The sequence below is a fragment of the Hippopotamus amphibius genome, chromosome 12, assembly GCF_030028045.1.
Source record: "Hippopotamus amphibius kiboko isolate mHipAmp2 chromosome 12, mHipAmp2.hap2, whole genome shotgun sequence".
Classification (NCBI taxonomy): Eukaryota; Metazoa; Chordata; class Mammalia; order Artiodactyla; family Hippopotamidae; genus Hippopotamus; species Hippopotamus amphibius.
This window is the reverse complement of record NC_080197.1, coordinates 5,558,843-5,581,756: the sequence shown is the minus strand read 5'-3', so window position 1 is coordinate 5,581,756 and position 22,914 is coordinate 5,558,843. Positions and strand designations below refer to the sequence as shown.

The window sequence follows — 22,914 nt, the reverse complement described above, 5'->3', positions numbered from 1 at the left end:
GCTCCGTGGAGGGGGTTGCAGGTGCTTGGTGAGCACAGAGCTATAGGGAAGCCTCTGGCCACAGGAGGTTCAGATGCTGGGAGAACTGGGAGGCTGGGAAGAGTTTTAAGCAGGGTGTGGAAATAATTGGCTTTGGGCAGACTCTCCCTCACTCCTGCTCAGACCCTCACTCTGCGGCTCTTTGGGAAACCTCAGGGCTGGGCATTTTGCTTTAAAACCTGCATGTTGTAAACCACTTCTGGGCCTCGAGAACATTCCTCAGAAGTCAGCGAGCAATGGAGTTTTCCCAGGCTAACATGATGTCATGGGGCGGGGGAGTGGGGGCGCAGGCATGGCAGTGCTGAGGGTGAGTCCGGCTGGGGAGCCAGCAGCCCCCTATGCACCTGGAGTCAGCCCAGGCTGCAAACATCAGCCCTGCAGAGCAGCCAGCAAGGAGATCAAAGGAGTCCACGGAGGAAGTGGGGCATGGCCGCCGAGGCTCCTGGGCCCAGGGAGCACCCCTCCTGGGCAGGGGAGGACCCAGCCCAGGTCCCGGTACCCCACCTGGAACGTCAGGGAACGCCCGGCCTTTCTTCCAAGTCACCCAGACAGTCCCTGGTGTCCCTAGGACAGGAAGGTGAAGTCAGAGAGGTCCAAGGCTTTTTTTTAAACACTTTTTTTTTAAGGCTGCGCCTATCCAGGAAGACTAAAATTAAGTCATTTTGGGAGAAAGGTGGAAAAACACACAAAGAAGCACAATATCCCCCCCGCAGCCAGAGCACAAGTCACCAGCCCACAGCTTCCCTGCCCCAGGACTGTCTGTCTGTCCCTCTTCTCTTCCTTTCCCCATCCCCCAACCTGGGCATTCACAGCAGGGTCAAGAACACTCCTGTCCAGGGTCCAAGAGGCCTGTGTTATCGAAGTCAGGAAGCAAGTCAGCAGCCATTAAGGTGTGGGTCTCAGTTTCCCCAGCTGCGAGAGGAAGGGCTTGGAGTTCATCAAGGTCTCGAAAACTTCCTCGCACAAATAAGATATCCAAGGGAGGGCAATGAAAGGGCTGAAAATCAAAAAGGTTCTGTATTCAAATAAGATCAGGAAGCACCACCTGATCATTGCTTCTTAAGAGATTTCATAACACACATTAGTTCTATAAAGGCTCTGAGAAATCCTGCTGCAAAGAAATGTCTGCTCCGGCCACGGAGTGTGCTTATGCAGGCTCTCCAGCTCGTGTGCAGACCATGGGGGCAGGAGGCGAGAGGGATGAGGACTGGGACTAAAAGTGGGATGCAGCTACCAGCAGGAGAAAACAATCAGGAGGTCTAAGTGGAGCCCAGGATCCTCTCTGTGATGAAGTTGCCGGGGTGGTCCTTGGGTCACACTTTGGGGGGGTCAGGGATGTAGGCATGACAACACAAGGCTTTGGGTCCTAGGAAAGCGGAAACAAAATCCCTGCAGAGCGACCCTGGGCAAGCCAATCTCTGTCCTTCAGGTTCTTTTGTTTGTAAAGTGGGGACTACAACAAGGATTGTTCTAAGGATGCATTAACTGGGATGGTACAGTTGAGATGCCGGCATAGAGCTGAAGGCTCGAGGCTGAAGCCTCCAGGATGCAGCAGACTCACTCACCTCCACACCGTTCTGACCCTCCTCTGAGATGCAATGATCTCGGAACAGGCCTGGCATGGAGACGGTCCCCTAACCCTATGATACAGGTGCTGTTGTCCCCTTTCACAGGTGAGAGACTGAGGCTCCCAGGGTGGAGAGAGTGGCCGCCTGGAGGAACCTCGGAGTCCCTCTTCCACTCTCCTCTGTCCCCCAATCTCTGTCCCCAGCAGCCAGCTGGGCTTTCAGAACCCTGATTCGGAACCAGCTAACTGCCCTGCCCTAACCCTTTATTAGCTCTCAGGATTAAAAAAGCCAAAATTCCTTGCTGTGTCGCATAATAATAGAGACAACATAACTGCTGGTCCAAACTGGGAAACTTTGGGGAGAGAAAGGAGGCACTGTTAATTCCAGGTGGGCACCTGGGGGCATTCAGTCACCCTACCTATAGGCTCTGGGCCATCTGGTCCCCGCACTCCCCCACGCCTCCTCTCACGCCACTGTCCTCCTGCCCGCCCCACCCCCAGGCCCAGCCGCTCCAGCCTCTGTTCAGGTTTTCATGTAATCCAGACTCCGGCCCACTCCAGGCCTTGACACATCCTGTTCCCAGTGCCTGGAACATTGTTCCCTATCCTTTTACCTCCGTCACACCTGCACATCCGGCGGCTCCCCAGGGAAGATTTTACTGACTCTCTGAAGGGTGCATCCTCATTAGATATCCTCACAGCCTCTCCTTTCCAGCACTCAGACTGGGGTTTAAGTGTGTGCGTAAGGTTCTTGGGTTTTCCTCTTTCCCTAACACATCTTAAGCTCCTTATCAGCCAGAACCAGGCCTACTTGCCTCACCTCTGTCGGAGTCCCGGCACCTAGCAAACAACAGCACATAGTAGGTCTCAAATATAAGACCTGGTAACTTTGGAGTTTCTTATCAGCCAAGGAGGTTTTCTGGTGTCACTTTCTGTAGTCTGTGTTATTAAAAAAGGAAGAGTGGATGTTTTTGCTAATGACTCAGGTGCTTCCAGAAATGGATTTGCCTCCAGTTCCCTGGGCGTCAGCCCCCCCGTCCACCCTGTACCCACCGGGAGCCCCCTCCCAGGTCCAGGCACCAGGCTGCCTGGACACACACACTGGTCCGTCCCCGGGCACCTCCACGCCCGCCACCTTCCACAGGGCCTGCCTGGGTAATCACAGGGTGGCCAAACCACCCCCAGCCCGCCCAGCTGCCTGGGTTTCACCTCCGCCATTTCTGTGCCCTCAGCACTCTGTCAAGGTCAGCTCCTTGATCTGCGTGTCAGGAGAAACCAAGAGGACGCAGACAGGCAGGGGGCTGCGGCTGGGGAGAAGGTCAATCTCCAATTTACTTTGGGACCCAACTCTTGTTCCTCCTTACTTAAGATTCCAGGGTTTAGGCTCCAGAATTTCCAGAAAACTGGAGACCCTGTCATTCCGTTCACCCTGGGTGGGATCCACACAGAAACCAAACGACGAGAAGTGAGCCACACTGGGGATTTCAGTGCTCGGAGGCGAAACATAAAGGTCCCGGGGGCCCCGCAGGACAACCAGGCCTTGTGCGGAGCGCCGTGGAGCGCTGAGACGGGAAATCCCACGCTGCTGGGCAGCTGGGCATCGTGGAGGCGGGCGGGCGAGACACCACGGACGGGAGACTCATCTTTCAAGACTTTCCCCGGTTGCCCCATTTCCTCTGGACCGAAATAGCACAGGGTAAATTCAGCCGCTTTCACGCACACTCAAGGAATAAACACACCAACACAAACACAGTTTTCAAGCTGGGTCATCTTTCCTACCTTTTTTTTTTTAAAGAACCACAGGCTGTTTTAAGACTCCAAACCCAGACGCAGAAAAGTTAAGTGAAGCAGGCAGACAAGGGAGAAAGGAAAGGAACTCAGCAGTGGGGTTTGCAGACAGAAGCAAGTGTCGTGAGGACCACAGTCAAGGTCTTCAAAAACAAAGGCCAGACCTGAACATCTCAACACAGGGGAGGGAGGGGTGTCTGAGACCGTAGCTCCTTAAACCAAAGCATGGTGGCAGGAAGAGGGGAGGCTGAGGACACACCCACGGTGCCAGATGCCACACGTGCCTTACGCCACTGAACCCCCGACAGCCCTACCCCGTGGACGCTCTTGTCCTCTGTCATATTTCGGGCCCCCAGGAGCAGATTCTGAGTCAAGGACTTGAATGCAAGAGGTTCGCCTGAGAAGTGACCCCAGGAACCACCGTGAGGGGGAGGGAAGTGAGACAGGGACGAAAGAGGCCTGAACACGGAGCTGCGGGCATCCGGGACGCATGCCCGCCGGGCCCCCACGGGCGCTGCGTGAACACTGCTCAGCGCGGTGCCTCCTGGGCAAGAGGAGGTTGGGGTATGTATGCACCTGCCCCTGCCCACCTGCAGTGGAACGTGGGGGGGGCCTCCGCTCCGCAGGGGGCTGCTCACACTCCCGCGGCAGAGAAAGCCCTGGGCCGGAGAGGCCGGTGCTGTGCGGAAGCATCTGGTCTGTGGCTCCAGTCGGCCGTCTCAGTGAGGAGGGACAGAGGCCCCGTCCCAGGTCACGGCTGTCGAGGCCATCCCGGCAGGAGTCACCCACCCCGCGTGGCCAGACACGGGCTGCAGGACAAATTGCAGGGACCCCCCCCTCCCACGATGACCAGTGGGGGTGAGGCCTGGGAGAGAAGACCTTGCGCTGAAGGGGGAGTCGGGGGTCCCAGAAATCAAGACTACGGGGCTACCAGATGCTTCTCCTAGGGATTCAGGGCCACGGGGACGCACCCCGAGCCCCTGCACGTGTAATGCCTGATGGAGAAGGGCTCCAAAGGAAAATGCTGTCCAAGGAGAGTCTCCATTTCCTTTCCTTTGACGATGACCGATTTCTCCGGGGCCTCCTCGTGCTAACTCTTAGTCCCACTCGAAAACCTGACTCACAAACCAACCCCCCTCCACTCCCTCGGCCCACGGGCCCAACCCTGAGGCCAAAGATTGAGCCCAAAACCCTAACCCCGCAACATCGACGGGACGGGGGAAGTCTCCTTTCGGACCCAAGTGTCATCTTTAAAGAGTCCCTAACTAGGCTCTGAGGAAGAGCTAAAAACATTTAAAATCCTACCCCCTAAGAGGCTCTCATAATCTAGTTTCCACTCAAGAAGCGAAACCACAGGCTCTGTGCCAGGCACCGGGGTGGGGAGGGTTGGGGAACGCGATGGTCCAAAGCCCCAGAGGCCGCAGGGCACTCCAGGCTGAGGACCTAAGCGATCCTGACCCCCTGAGTCCAGGCTCAGAGGACGCGGGTTTCGAGCTGGATTTTGAACGAGGTGAGGCTGAGACAGACGGGCCAACCGTGGGAAGGATTATGCATAAATGCTCAGTCAAAAGCTGGCTGACTGTCAAGGTCACCAGAAATCATCAAAGTCTAAGAAACCCACAGGTGAGAGGTGCCCAAGGAGACGTGACGACTACATGTCATGTGATGTCCCGGAGGGGGTCCTGGAGCAAAAGGACACTGGGAAAAAACCAAGAAAATCTGGGTCAATTATTGGCTTCAGTTCATAACAGCAGCGCATCAACATGGGTGCCTTACCTACAGCAAATGCACCAAACTATGCAAGAGGGTCACAGGGGAGCCGGGCGCAGCGGGATGGGAGCTTTCTGTGCCATCTAGTCAATGCTTCTGTGAATCCAAACCCACTCTAAAGAGTCAGATCTAGTCATAAAAAGTAAGTTATAGTTTTAACAATCTGGTTTCCAGGGGGGTGAAGGGATTAAACTAGGGCAAGAGGACTGGAGAGACAGGGAAGGGAGACCAGCTGGGGGAAAGCAGAGGCCAGAAAACAAGGTATCTCCAGAGAAAAGGGAGTGTGTGAGAGCCAAGCTGGCGGGACCACAGGTTGTGTGTGTGTGTGTCTGGGTGTGTGTATCTTTGTGTGTGTATGTGTGTGTGTATCTGTGTGTGTGCACCTGTGTGTGTATATAGGCGGCAGCTGGAGGCGATGCTGGTGCACACGTGGAAGGTGTGCACCCCTAGACTAAAGCACTGGACTTTGGAGGTAGAGATGAGAAGCATATTCACATGTGTATACCCAGGGCACTTGCAGGGCCAGCCTCACAGGCATGTTAGCTGTGAGGATGGATACATGCCATATACACTTGTCCAAAGCCATAAAATGTACACCGAGAACCGACCCTGATGTAAACTGGGGGCTCTGGGTGGTAATGATGTTCTGACGTAGGTTCATCAGTTGTCACAAAGGTACCATCTGTGGGGATGCGGATAACGGGGAGGCTGTGCATGTGTGGGGATGGGGGTATAGGGGAAATCTCTGTACCTTCCCTTCAATTTTGCTATGAACCTGAAACTGCTCTAAAAAAAAAAATCTTAAAAAAAAAGAATACTAACAAAGACCTCTAGCCCCTACACCCGACTGGCTGGGGTTAGACACAGGAGTCTGTGTTCTTCTCTTTAAACGTGGTCCCGGGGGGTTCTGACAGCAGCTCAGCTTGGGCCTTCCCATCCCAAACCATGGGACCGATGGACACCTGTGAGCAGGTGCGTGGCCACAGCTGAGCAGGGCTTCAGGGGAGGAGAGCAGTGAGCAAGATGAATGGGAGGCAGGAAGGAGACAGGATGGGGAGGGACTCCCCACTCAAGCCTGGGCCGGGCTGGCAGCTTCCCTGCAGCTCCAAAGCGCAGCATCTCAGATCCTTCTACCTGGGCTCCTGGCTCCCGGGGGCTTTCCCTCCCAGGCCCCAGCACCCCATCAGCTGTGAGCATCCAGAGTGGAAGTGCCCCTCCCCCTACCCAGGGCTTCTCAATCAGGGTCCTGCAGGGGACATGTGACACGTCTGGGGACATTTTGGGTTGTTGCATCCTGGCATTGTCATCTCATGAGTGGAGGTTGGGGGAGGTGCTGAACACCCTACCATGCACAGGGCAGCCCCAAATGTCGGTGGTGCCCAGGTTGAGAAGTCTGCCTTAAGCTGCACTGACAGATAGGAGGTAGAAGCACCTCAGCTCATTGCCCCATGACGGGCGGGAGGGGTGCAACTCCACCTCTGGAAGTCCCTACAGGATGAGGGAGCCAAAGTCACCTTCCCTGGGACTCTGCAGGGCACCACCCCCTTGCCTGGCTGCCTGTCTTTCCTGGCCCACTTCCATGCTCCTGCTTTTCCTGGAAACATTTTCTGATCATTCACTTTCACACACAGTCTTCATCTCAGGGTCTGACTTCAGGGAAACCTGGCCTGAGACCGACGGCCAGCAAGCTTCACTCATGACAGCTTCACTCAACTAGCAGTGCCTGCCTCAGTCAGCAGAGCTGTACTGAGGATTCAAGTCCTGGGTAGGCAGGAAGGAGCTCTGTGATCCATTAGCAATGCTTGCCTTGGGTCCCCCAGGGGATGTGGTGGCATGCTCGCTGGACAGCAGGCCAGGTGTCAGCTTTCCTTCCTCCATTTTTGGTGACAAAATGCCCTGGGCATTATGCAGGGAAAAGAAGAAAACAGTGCTGACGGGGGCTGGTAATAGGAAGACAAAGGAAGGACCAGGGTTTGGAAGAACCTTGAGCATTTACCCAGGTGCCGACTTCCGCCCTGAACTTGAAATAACCCAGGGCTTCCTTAACCGTGGTTGACTCCTTTAAAACATCCTCTTCCTTGCAAGCCTGCATTTCCCATCCTTACTGAGTTCACATCTGAGCAGGTACTTTTCTTCCCAGCTACAGATGACCGCTCATGACCAAACTGAAAAATATTAATTCTGTCTCTTGCCAAAAAGGCTAAAGCAATTACAGGCCCTGATATGAAACACAGATGTTAATACATTTGGAAAAACAGACTCCTATGGACGAGCACAGGTCCAAGTATGAAGTGCTTTCGGAATTAAAGCGCTGGGATCAAGTTATACAGCCAGCCCCCAATACTGAAGCCCGTTCTTCCAAATTCACTCCAGCGCAGGGAACCCAGGGCCGTGGCACACACACTGACATGCCCCCACTTGCAGAGGAGAACCAATCCACCCTTGGGTACCCCCTGGCACACAAGCTCAAAATAATATAATTATAATCATCACAGGGAAACTTCCCTGGGATCGAAAAGTATTATAATTATGGGCAATTTTCACTTTTTGGAAATTGGGCTCAGATGCTGAAGAAAGGTTGCAAACCAGGCGTTCTCAGGTTTCAGCTCTGGAAGAGAGAACATGTTGGAAGCCTTGCTAGGATGCACGGGCCCAAGGCTGGGGGTGTGGGAAGTGTGAGAGGAGGGCCAGCGCTCCCTTGGCCAGCAGGTACCTGTTTCACACGGTCCCGTGCCAGCCGGAGCGCTTAGGGCTGAAACTCCTCTGTGCAAGATGCAGCCACGGTCTGTCAATTCAGGAAGCCCACGGCTAGAAGGGCAGGTCCCTCTCCATCCATTCACGCACGTGTGTTTTGCTGAGCGCCTACTATATGCCAGGTTCCACATACAAAGGAACAGTGAGCAAAACACGCCAGATGCCTGCCCTCACGGAGCGGTCATCCCTGGCCCTGCTGCTGGGCCACCACGACAGTCACCACAGCTCCCACTCCAATCTTCAGAAGCCCGATGAGGCTCCTGGGGGCCATGACCCACCCAAGTTCATGCAGCTCCCAAGCCCCTGGTCTTTACCAACTATCCACACAGCATCGCTGGGGCAGGCGGGGCAGGTTTTCTGTCTTCTTGGCCTCAGTTTCCTTGTGCAGAAAATATGTCTCCCTGTTAACCAATACCTAGGATTGTCGTGAAGGGAAAGGGAAATGCATGTCCACCAGCCAAAGAGGAAAAACAGATGTGACCGGGGACAGATGCAAGCTTCCTTTCCTTAACCCCTAACCTGCTATTGTGCCTCAGTTTCCTTGTCTGTAAAATGGGGTGGGTGACAGCACCTCCCTTGGGGGGTTGTGATGTGATGGGAAGGACAGAGCGCTGCACATTGAGTGCTCTGAACAATCAGCTTTGTCACCATCACCGTCGGCAAAGGCAGCCAACTCTTCCCTCAGCTTGGAGAGGTGTTACCCAAACGGGAGTGTGCAGATTACATCGTGAATTTGGAAGGCATTGGCCAAATGGACGAGATGTAAAGGTGTGGCCCTTTCTACAAGGCGGGTCTGTCTGGGGACTGCCTCATGGGACATTTGATCACCTTGACCTTCACGGTCGTTAAGCGTTAAATCCCTATGGAGTGATGGGAACAGGGCAGACACAGAAGAAACTCCTAATAAAGCCTCCTCAGCATCATGATCTGTAATCTCCTCTCCCAGAAAGGCATGTAGGCTGCCATTGCTCATTCTGAGGAACCCCACACCGGTACTCCCCAGCATCCTCCCCACCCCACGCCCTCCCGGGAGGGGAGGCAGGGCAGGGGTCTCCACTCCCACTGAACGGATGGCCTGACCCCTGCAAGGTCCCTCAGATCCTTAAAGGAACAGGAAAGAACAGGGAACAAGTCCACTCTGGGGACTTTTAAAAAAAACCAGTGCCAAGGTGCCACAGGGACCAGTTATATCAGAATTCTGGGGGTGGAGCCCCAGCATCCGAAATTTTACTCAGTGCCTGCTTTTGAATTCCACCTCTACTGTGTGACCTCAGGAAGGCCATTTGCCCTCTCTCTGCCCCAGTGACCGCATCCACAAAATGGGAGAATACAGACGTCTGGAGGCTGTCACGAGGACTTAAGAGACCGTGATCGCAACTCGCAAGCACTCGATGCACAGAATTTGTCACCACTGACTTGTATCTTCCCTGCGAAGCCAGTTTGGGGATGAATTACGGAAGGAAACAGAAGGCACAAAGATTTAAAAACCCACCAAGGCCCACGATGGCTTTAGCCCACAGGACATGTGGACATCTGGTCCTGGGCTGTGGAGCAGGGCAGGCCAACTGAGATTTGACGGGCACGACCTGGGCTGGACACAGCAGCTTGCCGTCTGCTCAGCAGGGGGCTGCTCGATGTAGGCTTTTTCCAGAGTGATCCGTTTGGACACGTGAGTGGACCCCAACAGCCCCTGGGCTCTGCTGAAGCCGCTCTGTGCTGGGATTTGGAGGAGGGCCTGGAGAAAGGCAGCCAGAAGGGCCTGGGCACCCTGGACCAAGCCGCTCTCCCCTGACCTTCCAGGACATTCTGGCCGTGCCTGGGCAGCCAGTGGTCCCTCCTTGCCCTCTGGGGAGCTGAACCAGCAGCTCTCGAGAAAGCAGATCAAAACCAGAGCTCACGCCCTGGGGTGGAGGTGTAGTGGCGCAAGGTGAAAGCCAGGAGACGCGGAACCGGGCACGTAGGGCTTCCACGGCAGCAGGGAGGCTCCAGGCCCAGAGCCCAGTAGGACCTCCACCCTCAGCCTGCCCCTCCCGGTGGCACTGAGGGTGTCAGTCAGGGCCTGGACCACACTTGGGGCTCAGTCCTATGGGAGAGGAACAGTGTCCTTTGAGAGACCAAGCCAAGAGGAACCTGGGGGCCTGGGGTGGGAGAAATCTCTCCCCTCCTCTCTCCTGGGCGCGTAAGATGGCCCACAGGGGAGAGAGAGGAGAGAGCTCAGCCCCTGTTCTCAGCCCTGGCTACACAGCGAATCACCTAGGAGTTTAGAAAACACTGAGGCCCAGCCGCATCACAAACCCTGATGTAGCCAGAGCTGGAAAAGCCCCCCAGGTGATTTTAATGTACAGCCAAGGGTGAGGAACACAGCTGGGGACTCACAGTTGCCCTGTTTGAGCCTGCTTCCTCCAGAGGAGAAAATCCGTACAAGCGAGAAGCCTACCAGGGTGCTACCAGGAACATGAGCCCTGGAATCTAAGAGACCCGAGGCTGAGTCCCAGCTCTGCCCCATTCGCGCTGTGGGATCTCAGGTAAGTTACTTCCCCTCCCTGAGCCAGTCTCTACACCTGCAAAATGGGGATATCAAGTCTTCAGAGGATCACTTCCAAGGTCCACGATGAAGGTGAAGGGCCCTGCACACACTTGCATCCAGTAAGCACCAAACGATAAGAAGCCTCGAGCAGGGGGTGGGGGTCCACCCTGGGGTTTGACCACATCCCTCTGTCCAGATGTGCTCACGGTGACTGAAGTCGGGCTACAAGCAGTCTCATTACCAAGTCCCTAACCTTTACCTGACGCGACAAAGACTTGGGGAAGGGTCTGGTGACCTGCTGCCCTGGGGCCGCCCTGGGGCATGGGGACCACAATGCTCCCCCAGGGGATGTCCTCTCCACCCAGCGCCTCCTCATCCCCTTCTGTGCATCGCATCCCTGGAAGCTTGTCAGAAATGCAGACGCTCAGGCTGTACCCCAGCCATCTGACTTGGAACCTGCATTTTCACCTGATGCGGGGGGGGGGGGGGGGGGGGCGGGGTGGATGTTCACTGAGCTGAGCTGTTAAAGGTGGAGGATGCCCCTGGGCTCAGGTTAGGGAAGCTCTGGATGGGAGGGTAGGAGCTGCGGCAGGTATACATGCTCCTGGAGGGTTGGGGACACTGGCTGAGGAGACCTGTGCCACCTCCTCCGTGTGGCATCAGGGAGCCCTGGGGTGGGGGTGGGGCACCGGCGGGGCTGCCGGTTCCAGGGTCCCCACCTGGACCGCGCGGGCACAGCGCTGGCCTCCACCCTGCCCAACGCCCGCAGGCTGCGTTGGGGTGAAGGGAACTGGTGAGCAGCCCCCAGCCCCTCCCCTCCGGCCCATCGCGGGGACCGTTCCACCTTCCTCAGAGTGACTCAGGCTACAGCTGATCCAATCTTGGCCCCAGAGACCCCTCTGAGGTCACCCACCTGGCAGCCGAAGAGCCTGAGACAGACCGAGGGACATTTTTTACCCAGCTGCTGACTTCATCTCGACCTTGGCAGTGACTGACTCCCCATGGGTGGGTTCTGCAGCCCTGCGGCCCCCAGGGTGTCTCACTGACCAACTGTATCCCCTACAGGTGGGGCAGCGCTGCGGGGAGAAAGCGTGGACCTTCGAGGAGAGGGCAGGGGAGCAGTGAGGTGGAAAATGGCCAGTCCACGAGTGAAGCCCCTTAGTTTGCAGGACCCCCACCTCAAACACCCTCACCTTGAGCTGGAGCCAGAGTTAGCACCAAGGGGGACAGAAGTGGGACCAGCTGCTGGAAGCTGAGCCCCAACTGCCCAGCCCCGGCCCAGGGTTCAGAAAAGGAGGGCAAAACTCCAATCCCTTAGCCCCCCCACACCCCCTCCCCAGCAAGGCCACTGGAGCCAAGGCCACCATCCCCAGACTTGCCTCTCAGCCCCCACTCACCCCACAGCCGGCCAAGGGCGGCCCCAGCACGCCTTTCCAGCTGCGAGCAGACCCGAGGGCCGTGGAAGGCCTCCAGCTCAGCTCATTATCGGAATTTAATCTGGATTCCAAGAGATCAAGAGGACTCTGTGGAAAGTGGCTGCCACGGGGGAGCGGTGCTGAGGCCGACCCAGAGCTGGCTAATCCCCGGCACCCCCAGGGCTTTCCTGGAGCACAGGCAGAGGCTCGCCAGATGTCCCAGCTCTGAGCTCCGTGCAGCTGGGCGGTCGGCGTCAGGGAGGCCAAGGCTCCTTTAGCAGAGGGAGCAGGCGGCCACACAGCAGGGCGGCCGGGCCTGGATCAGGACTCCTCTCGGGGTCAGATCAGCCAAAGGCCTTCGGCTTGAAGAGGATGCGTGGCTGAGGTTGGGGAAATGCAAACCAGGGCTCCACCTCCAAGCAAGCTCAGGCCTTCATCCCCATCAGAAACTGCAAAATTAAGGGATTTAGCATAGAGGGCAAAGGCAGTCCCACAGCCCAATCCTGGAGCCCTTCATTTTCCTGAGAAGGTCTCTCCATTCCTGATGATGAGGGTGATGATGGTGATGGTGGTGGTGGTGGTGATGGAGGTGGTGGTGAGGATGGTGGCGGTGAGGATGGTGACAGTGATGGTGATGATACTACTATCCGGTCAATCTTTATTGAGCACATACTATGTTCTAAGTAAGCATGTTAACTCCCTTTATCCTCACCATAACCCTGGGAGGTAGATTCAGTTATTATCCCCATTGGACAGAGGAAGAAACTGAGGCTCTGCAGGGTTAGTACTTCCCAAGGCCACACTGGCAGTGTTGGGATTCGAATCTATTTTTTTTTTTCTTTTGGTCCATGCTGTGGGGCATGCGGGATCTTAGTTCCCCAACCAGGGATCGAATCTGCACCCCCTGCAGTGGAAACTCAGAGTCTTAACCACTGGACCACGAGGGAAGTCCTCAAATCTATACTCTTAAGAGCTGGGTTAACCCACCTGGGGAATTACATAATAGGATCGTTTTGCTTCTAGATTCAAAAACAAAACCCACCCAGAAAAAAAATTAATAATTCTTTGGAAAAAATTTTAACCTTTTAACTTTTGGAGAAAGAAGGCTTTTCTTTCTTCTTTCAAGTATAGATAGGAAGTTTAGAAATCTAAAGCAAGCAGCCCCTTCCTGCACTCCCACTGCCTCAGTCCACCGCCTGCTCTCCCTTATACTTTGCACCTGCCACGTCATCCTATGTTGCCTGGTCTGTTTGACTGTAACCTTCTTGAGGGCAGGGACTGGGGTCTGGTCACGTCCACCACCGCCCAAGCACAGCAGGTACTCAAACATTTGCTGATGGGGGAACTCGGTTTCCCAGCAAAGCCCAAAGCCCCCTGAGGCAGGAACCCAACACTGGCCTGAGCATCCCCAGAGATGGCCTGTGGCCAAGCTGCTCATCAGGGCAACCTATCACACTGGCCACAGAGCCACTGACAGCTGTCCCACCCGTCCCTCTTCCAACCACAGTGACTAGTGACTCAGGCCTTCTCCCCTCCCTGGGCCTCTGGGTCCACTCTGTGGGTCTAAGGCAGGGCCGAGGAGGCGGCCACTTCAAACTGTGACAGGACCAGATGCCCACAAAGTCAACAGACTGGCACAGGCAGGAAGACGAGGAGCCACCGGCAGCTGCTGGGGAAGCCACAGGCTTGTGTTTCTTCTCAGCGAGGACCCAGTGGCCCACCCCACCCTGGCATCATCATCTCCCTTCTGTTCTGACAACCACACAACCATGCTGTCTCCACCTTAGGATGGTGACCCTTGCAGTTCCCCTGAGACACTCTCCTCCCGCCCCATCTCAGATCCTTCTAGTCAAACATCCCCAGCTCAACAAGGCCGTCAAGGACCACCAGCCACTTTATCAGACCGGTGGGCCTATTTATTTGCTTACTTGTGAACTGCCCGTCTTCGCCCCCTGGTTATGGATGGAACTGAATCTCCTAAAAGGATACGCTCAAGTCTCACCCCGGTACCTCTAAATGCGACCTTATTTGGAATTAGGGTCTTTACGAATGTAATTAGTTAAGTAATGAAGTCATGCTGGAGCAGGGCGGCCCCTAAGCCAAGGTGACTGGTCTCCTTATCAGAGGAGGAGAGAGGCGCACAGAGAGGAGCCAGAGCCACGCGACAACAGAGGTGGAGGCCGGGGGATGGGCATCTGAGCACCAGGAACGCAACCGACGGCCAGCACCAGAGCGGGAAGAGGCAGGAAGCGTCCCCCCCTGCAGATTTCAGGAGGAGCACGGCCCTGCTGGCACCCTGACTTCAGACTTCCGGCCCCCCGCACCGTGAGAGAGCGCACTTCTATTGTCCAAGTCATCCAGCGTGTGGCGCTTTGTGAGGGCAGGAAACTAGTACGCCCCCCACCCAAAGCGAGACAAGGCCCCTGCCCCTGTGACCCGGGCTGGTTTATCCCAGTGGTTTAGCAGCGGTGTCGAGTCAGAGAACGGCTGGGCTCGCACAGGCCTCTCCAGATGCAGTGGCCTCTGCCCCGCCGTGAGGCCCGTCTTGCCCGCAGCTGAGTCTGCTGCTCTTGCCAGCGTGTGGGGCACAGGGGGCGTGCCCCTCTCATCAAGAGCAGTGTCCGAGGAGGCTCCAGTCCCGAAACAAACTCCCGCCCACACCGGCAGCATCCCGGCTGACCCCGACGGCCACCGGCCAAGGGAGGGTGAACGCACTCCTGCACGGAGAACTTGGAGGAAGAGCCACACGGGTGACACCGGCCAACCCTTCCCGTCCTGCTCACCCAAACCCCGTAGGGGCGGCTACATTCCTGAGGCTAAACCTCTGAATGGAGGTTTCTGAGGCAGGTTTGGGGAGCCTGCCGCGAGGCCCGGGGTGTGAGCTGGGCTCAGGGTTTGCACAAGCGGACGGATCGAGTGCAATTGACAAAGGGCCTCCGGGTACCTGCCTCGCCCCCAGTTAATCAGCCTTCATGAGAAAAAAGTCAAACACACGCTCTTGTTCCAGAGTCCCAGGGGCTCTGTCAGAGAACGGAGCAAACATACATTACCCTCGCGGAATGAACTCAATGCTTCTTGTAATTGGGTCTGGGGGCCAGGGTCCAGCCCGCCAGGGTTAACAGGAGCACCTGAGTGCCTTTAGTAAGATTCAGAGGTGACTGACAAGGCTGTCCACCGCCTCCCCTGAGCCACATCCACATTCCAGGAAGGGACCACCCTCTCGGGAAGGGTCTACCACCCTCTAGCAGGGAAGCTGCATAGGGCAGTGCATTCAAGGAGGGGCTCTAAAATGCAAATGTAGTCCACACTGAGATGACATCTGTCACCCATCAGGCAGACGGACAAACATCAAAACGGCGTGATAAGGGCCCATGCTGGGGAGCACGTGGGGCCACAGGCCTCCTCCCCGTGGCTGGCGGGGACATAAACTGACATAACCTCCAAAGGGAGCAGTTCAGCAAAATCTATCACAGTTACCGATGTGTGCGCCCTCTGACCCCGCAATTCCATTTCTAGAACTGTATCCGATGGATAGGCACGCACAAGTGTTATCCACCCCACCCACACTGTCTATGATTCGGAAACACTGGGAGTCCACGGTGTGCACGCCGGAAACGGGCTAAACACCTTAGAGCACAATCCACACAATGGGAGATGCGTGGTGATGAAAAGAACAAGGATGCCCCCTGGGAAGTGACATGGAAGGATGTCACAGTTTACTCTCAAGATCATCAAGGTTTAGTGATAGAAGTAGGTGCAGGAGAGACTACACGATGAGATACCATTTGTGAAAATATTTAAATGCACACATACATTTGCTAGTTTGAGAAAACTCAAGAAACTGGGGGCAGAGCCAGTTAATGAAGACAAAACACTCACGAAAAGCTTGGTTTTTCTTAGCATTTAAGATGACCGCCCACATGTCAGTGCTTGTGAAGCCCGGTGCTGGGAGCTGCTATGCCCAAGTGTGCTAACAGGTCCCCTCTGCCACTGAAGATGCCCGGACAGCCCAGAAAAAGGGGGCGCCCACACCGCCTTTCTTCCACTAATGATAAGGGGTGGCGGGATGGAGGGGGAGAGGCGGAGGGTGGGGGTACAAGTCCGACAGCCCACGATGTCCAAAAACCCAGCCACTGGGCAGCACTGCCTGGGTTGGGTCTACCTCGGGACTGCAGAATGTCCCTGCTAGATGTTCCAGCTCATTCTCTTGGCCTTCTTATCTCTCGGAGGACTTTGAAACAAATCAAAAGGGTCTTAAGAAATTAAACTCTTTCAACACAAACCTTTGGCTCCTGACATCAAGATTCTTGGAAGGCTGAGTTCTCTGCCTGTTTATTTTTGGTTTGGAGATTTTTATCCCCTAACATTTTATTACAAATGGTGACTTTCACTGGTGGCCTGATATTACGTGCTGGGTTTCAGTGACGAATGGGAGAGAGGCAGACCCTCAAAAACGTTTCTTCCTCGTCCTCATCCCCCTAAACACATGCCGACGCAGACCACCCAAAAATACCCACAGGGGCCACCCAAGCCCAGGCTCACCAGGCCATCCCTATTCCTAACCTGATCTGCTGGCGGTGAGAGTTTTAAGAAATGGGAATGTACACCACACACCTTCTCTAAAGTAGATAATCCGTACCGGGCCTGGCACGCGGCTGGTGCTCCACAGGAGGAGCAGCCACGGCTCCCCCTGCCCCAGTCTGGCCGCATCCTCCAGGCACTGCCTTCTCCGTAGCTGAAGAAGCTCAGGACCCCTTCCAGGCACCAGTCCAGCACCCACCTGCTCAAGTGCTCCTGCAGCACCTGGTAAACGCTGATCCGGAACGTCTCGTTACTGAAGTGTTCCCGGATGTGGTCCTTGTAGATCCGGAATTCGGCTGCAGTCACCGCTTCCCCTTCCGGGATCTTGGAAAGATCAAACCGGAACTCCCGGTGGTGGTAGCGCGGGTGGAAGAACTCTTTGTCATGTTCCACTGGAAAGGGAAGAAAACACACATCGGCACCAATAGCTCATTAGTGACTGGGTTTCACTACCCCAGCTCAGAGTCCAAGCACCTAGCCTAAGCTCGATAGAGACTTGCCCAGAGCTGGCGACCCTTGGTGATGACTGTGCATTCCAGGCTGACCAGCAGCAGACTGCAGGTCACAGGCTCAGATCCTGCGGTCACCTTGGATAACAAGAACAGTGACTCTGCATCAACCTGCTGGGGAGAGTGGGGCACTGACCCAGTCATCCCAGAGGCCCCAGACAGGCTTGGGTTCCGGGCACTCAGGCCTGGGCTCACATCAGCCATTACCTGGCAGAGTGGGCCTGGACAAAGTACCAGGTAAGCTATCCAGACCTCAGTTTCCTTATCTGAAAAATGGGAATAACAATCCTCCTTCACGGGCTGTTGTGAGAATTAAGTGATCTAATTCACATAAATATTTTACCCTCTGATAGGGCTGGACGGCTGTGATCTACAGTGTAAACATCAAAGTTGGGACTTCCCTGGTGGCACAGTGGTTACGAATCCACCTGCCAATGCAGGCACACAAGTTTGAGCCCTGGTCCGGGAAGATCCCACATGCCTTGGAGCAGCTAAGCCCGTGCACCACAACTGCTGAGCCTGCTCTCTAGAGCCCGAGAGCCACAACTGTTGAGCCCATGTGCCACAACTACTGAAGCCCATGTGCCTAGAGGCTGTGCTCTGCAACAAGAGAAGCCACCGCAATGAGAAGCCCACACGCCACAACTAAGAGTAGCCCCCACTCTCAGCAACTAGAGAAAGCCTGCGCATAGCAACAAAGACCCAATGCAGCCAATAAATAAATAAATAAATTTATTTTAAAAAAATCAACCTTACTATGCTTATCATAGGGTACCTTAGCACAGTGGTGCACAGACTTGGCTGCATATGCGAATCCCTGAGGGAACTATGAAAAAATACTGATGCCCTAGCTCAGTGGTGGGCTGGTAAATGTTTAATAACTTGCTCTCTGGGACCCGATCGGTAGTTTTTGCCAATTTTCATCTTGGCAGATTTCAGGCTACCAAAGTGAAGTCACTGAGGACAGAGGTGGGCAGGCTGGCACACAGTGGGCTCCAGCACCCTGCGGTTCTTGCCCCTCTTGAAACCAAATGAATCAGTATCTTTGGGGAGGGGGCCCAGAAGCCTGTACTTTTTAAAGCACCCCAGATGTTTCTAATAGCAGCCAGGGTTTACAAGCATAGCCTTAGACTAAAAGCATAAAAAGAGATGAATGGCAGTGTCTTGGCGAAGGGGGAGGAGGTTAGAAAATGATTTCAACACACAATAAGGTAAAGGGACTCAGCCCTTCTCTCTTACACTGGCAGCAATAGTAAACTAAGACATTATGCCCATTTCATAGATGGTAAACACCAAGATGGATATAAGTCCAATGACAATGCTTCTGGGAGTGGGCCTCTGGTTCCTAAGGATCATGCATCCTTTGGACCAACATGGAGCAGCGATGAAGGTGAGCATTGTCAATGCTGCAAAGATGCAGGATGCTCAAGCCCAGGCAGGCCTGCAGCATCTGCAGATACCCTTCATCTCCTAGGAGATACAGCCCCATCTCCACTTCCTGCCTTGGGGGTGGGGAACCAGAGAGAGGTTCTGGTTCTAGCCTGGCCAGAAGAGAGGAGAAACACGACCAGCGAGCTTCAGCTTTCTGAGCCTGAAAGCTCTCAGGCTGGGTAGGTTAGGTACCAGGTACCAGCAGGATGTGAATGCCTTTGAAGAAGGGGGTTTACAGCACTGGCAGCCTGAAGGCCCTTTAAAAACCAAAATCTGTTTTAAACCTTAATAATAGGACTGGCCCAGGGCATTTCCACTTTGACTTATGGAGAAGACCAGGATGCGGGGTCTACTGTGGCAGCCTCTACAAAGTGCCACCCACTGGGGATCCAGTGAGCCTCACGAGGGTACCCCAGGGTGAGGGGGCCTCTGTCACTATGGAAATGCCCCGGGTCAGTCTCGGCCACCCTTCCAACTCATTCAACCCTCACGTCACCCTAGGAGGGGAGCACAAGGCCACGTTGGTAGGGGTGGACCTGAGACCCACAAGGCGTGCGTGGTGTGGCCTCCCAGGGTCGGGGAGCCGGGACTCAAACCCAGGTCCCAGCCAACCCGAGGCCTCAAACCACACATCTCAGCGGCAGTGCTGACAGCTCCGCAAGGGGCGTCCCTTTGCTTGTCGGTCAGAACTTTTTCACTGCATGACGACATACGTGTAGTGTGTGCACCATCATCCGGGTGCGGTTCCGTGAGCTGTCACAGTGACCCGCCGTGGAACCTCCTTCCAGATCACAGGACGGAGCATCACCAGCGCCCCCTTCCGCCCCCCCAGCTTCTCAAACCAGAGGTTAGTTTTGCCTGTTTTTGAACATTATAAACAGGGAATGATACAGTATCTATCCTGTGTGGTTCACCCATGTTGCCGTGGATACTCATTCCTCCTCGTCCTGTATAACACGCCACAGTTCCATTACACCCCTGCTCACGGATCCAGTCTACAGGACGCGGGCATTTGGGTAGTTTCCAGTTTGGGGCTCTGAGAGCGGTGCTGCTGTGAACACCGCGGCACCCGTGTTTCCAGGGGCAGGCACACCCAGAAGTGGAACTGTGCGTGTTCACTACCACACCTGAGCGCTTTCTAAGAGTATACGGGGCGGGGATGGAAGAAGACAAGTCTGTCCTGTGAAGGACACGGGCACAGCCTGGGGATGACTCCTGGTCTCCTCAAGTGCTTTTCTGCAGGGAACCCCGGGTGGGGGGGAGGCAACAACTCCTGGAGGGAATCCCTGCACCCCCAGTGAGCAGCTGGCATGTGCACCCCTGCACCCCACACGTGAGCTCGCTCCCAGTGAACTCATCCGTGCGGCCCCCAGCCCCACCACCCACCTAAGCCATGGCCACAACTGACCATCCACAACAGAATGGAAAGGACGCCCTAAGGTCATCATCTTGCTGGACCTCCAGGTAGCAGCAGCAGCAACACGTGGCTCTTCCAGCCTTTTCAAACCTTGCCTTCCTGCGGCTCCACTTAGCTCTCTCCCCGCCACCCCACCCCCTTCATTCTGGCCACTCCTTGAAACATCCCCTTAGATATTCCTTCCCATTTACAGGAGTTGACATGCAGCTAAGGAACATCAGGCGTGGCCCCCCACACTGACAGATTACACAGATCAAGTCTCCCTTTCCAACCACCTTCCCTTCTCCCCCCCAGCAGAGCCAAACCCCCAAAGGCCAGAACGAACCCCTGAGGTGTGCAGTGCTTTGATATTCGGCGAAGAAGGCTGAGCTTCGTGCCATTGTGCACAGGAGCCCCAAGCACAATGAGACTCTGACAAACCTTGGTCCCCGTGGTCCCAGCGTGGGGACAGACCACACCTCACAACAGCTCCTGCTGGCAAACAGAGCCACCAACCCGAGCAGAGAATGGGGGTGTGGACCCCAATTTACAAATGAGGATGGCCGAAGAGCTCAGAAGTGCAGAAAGGCATGTGTGCCGAGCGCATGCTCCGTGATGGTTCTGCACGGAGCACTCTTGGCCATCACATGATGGATCCTGGAGAGGCAGGATTGAGCCCCCTTTTACAGATGAGGAAACTGAGGCTCAGGGAGGCCAGAAAACTTGCCCAAGGTCACAAGCCAGGGGACTGCCTGAGCTCCGAACCATACACTCATGACCATCACACTCCGTGAAGCCAGGGGCCTGAGTTCACACCTCAGCTGTGCCGCTTGTGGTCTTGGTCAAGTTACTTAACCTCTGGGCGGGTCCCCTTCCTCCAGGGATAACACTGGTCCTTTCTCATAGGAAAGCTCACAGGAGGCGGCACTTACAACAGTGCCTGGAAAATGGAAAGTAACTTGTGTTGGTCCTTGTTACAGGGCCTCTCAAACAATGAGCTATAAGAGTGACAGTCAGTACGGAAGAAATAATATGTACATGTGGGTATTTACATAGTTCAGCAATGATAACTTTATTTGAAAAAAAATTACAATAGATCAAACAGAAAAGAAATGTTTGAATAGGCATGATATTAACGGGGGTACAATCATTAAAGTCACAGGGAATGAAGAAAGAAAACACTGATATATAATCACAAATATAGTTTGTTGCAGCAGGTCCATGTATAACTTTTTTTAATGTGTAAGATAAAACGTATCTTAACTGCTAAGACAGTTAAGACATCAGGGTTACGAGGTTTCTTTTTTAAAAAAGATAAGTGGATAAAGTGTCCAACTAAATTTCTTGCAAACATCTGCAGGTTCTGTGGGATGGCTTTCTAAGTGAATTTCTTTCATTAATCACTTTAAGACAATGAGAGGCAGAAACCATGTCATTATTCTGTTCTTCCTGAAACCCACATAATCTTGTGATTTATCAAAGAAAGAACAGTCATTTTTTAAAAGAAAAGCAGTGACTAATTCAAAGGTCAAACCAAATCCCAAATCTCATCTTCCCAAGGTTTTCATCTTATGTGGAAACCGCTCCGCAGTGTGGAATCTACACCACTTCAATCTCAGGGATCAAGATGGTTTAACAGTCACCACTAAAGCAGATGGAAACATGCATGTACTTTTAGGGAGAAAATTTCGTGTTTACACTCTGTTGTTAAGTTACTGTAGTTGATGACCCAAGACTTAAGTTTTAAAATAAATGTCTAGAGTTGATATCTCCCTGAGCCCATTAAGAAAAGCTACCTAAGAAACCCAGAACCTAGGAAACCAGCTTTTTCTCCCACTGCCCTTTATATTCTAGAACACCACCGACTGAGAGAACTCACGGGCATTAACAAAGGACTTTCATCTTCGAAAGATTAAAGGGGTCCAAACCCCTGAGACCAAAAGAGAAGTCCAAAGAAAACAGATTCCGGAAAAACCATTCTGACAGCAACCAGCCTCGTGACTGTCCCCAAAGCCAATTTTAATGTCCTTCTTTTACAAAAGCCTGAAATAATAACCCCAAAGCTGGCCCTGGAAGGGAAAATTCTGGGCTGGAGGGTGTCAATGAAGGGTAGAGGCAGGTGGGACAGGAGGCCACCGACCTGGGTCTCCCCTCTCATGACTCTCTGACACGTCAGGCAAGAACTCTGCCCACACACAGGTCAAGCCTCATCCCCGAGCATCCCCAGGAGCCTCTTGCCTCCACTCAGCATCTGGGGTTCCTCCTCCCATTTACAGTCACACGAAATGCACACGTGTGCCCCTCACTAAGTTAATGTCCTCTGCACAAGTGGATTACAACAACCAAAGGCAGCTCGCCACGCAGACTTGCAGAGGGTAGTGGGCATTTAACGGGTACCTAAGTGGAGGTTTCCAGAGCCATGCTTTTTAGAACTGTACTTAACACCCCCAAAATTAGGGGTATGTGCCCCCCGAAATACACATACTGATGTGCACATATAATCATACACAAAGATAAATGAATACAATAAATTCTTATACACATGAGAAAAGACATGCAGGAGACGCAGTAGCTCTCCCGCTCCCTAGGGGATCATTTCCTGCTGGAACACAGCTCCCTGTGATGTCACCAGTAGGGGCCACACCATCTCTTTCTCTTAGCCTCATCGTGCCTCTTCCAATCAAGCCAAATGGTCCCAAGGGAGACACCATCTTGTCCCATGACCTGCTTCTCCAGAGGCGAGGGTGGGAGGGAATAAGCCCCAAGCGGGGCCAAACACAAGATTTCTTTTATTTTTGCTGGCACCTGGTGGGAAAGAGCCCTGTTTGTTTTCTCTGCCTTGAACCCTAAGGCTGTAGTGTGGCGGTCTGGGCAGCCACTCACCACCGCTGTGCAGAGAAAGCTGGTCGGCAAGAAAGCAGATTCTGGGCAGGGAGGACAGCGCTCAGAATCGAGGGGAGGTGGTTTCCGGGTTCGATTACCTGGCCTGGTGGTCCCCATCCTTGCTGAAGTTTGGGGTTTCAGTTCTTCTAATTTATAAGTCACGTGGAGACCCTTCAAACAAGTCCCCTGCAAGCTAGAGTCAGCTTGCTGTCCTTTGCAACCAAAGCAGTCCTGAGCAAAACAATCTAGCCCAA

The 22,914-nt window shown here is 54.3% G+C and overlaps 1 protein-coding gene across 6 annotated transcripts in view; it reads right to left on the bottom strand.

Moving 5' to 3' along the window:
• The window catches only part of BMP7 (bone morphogenetic protein 7), an 85,585-nt gene that overhangs the window by 37,276 nt on the left and 25,395 nt on the right, over window positions 1–22,914 (bottom strand). For all 6 annotated transcript variants that reach the window (XM_057701940.1, XM_057701939.1, XM_057701942.1 and 3 more), the window contains exon 2: window positions 16,641–16,833. In XM_057701940.1, coding sequence (XP_057557923.1) covers window positions 16,641–16,833 — 193 coding nt within the window. The remainder of the gene's footprint in view (window positions 1–16,640; window positions 16,834–22,914) is intronic.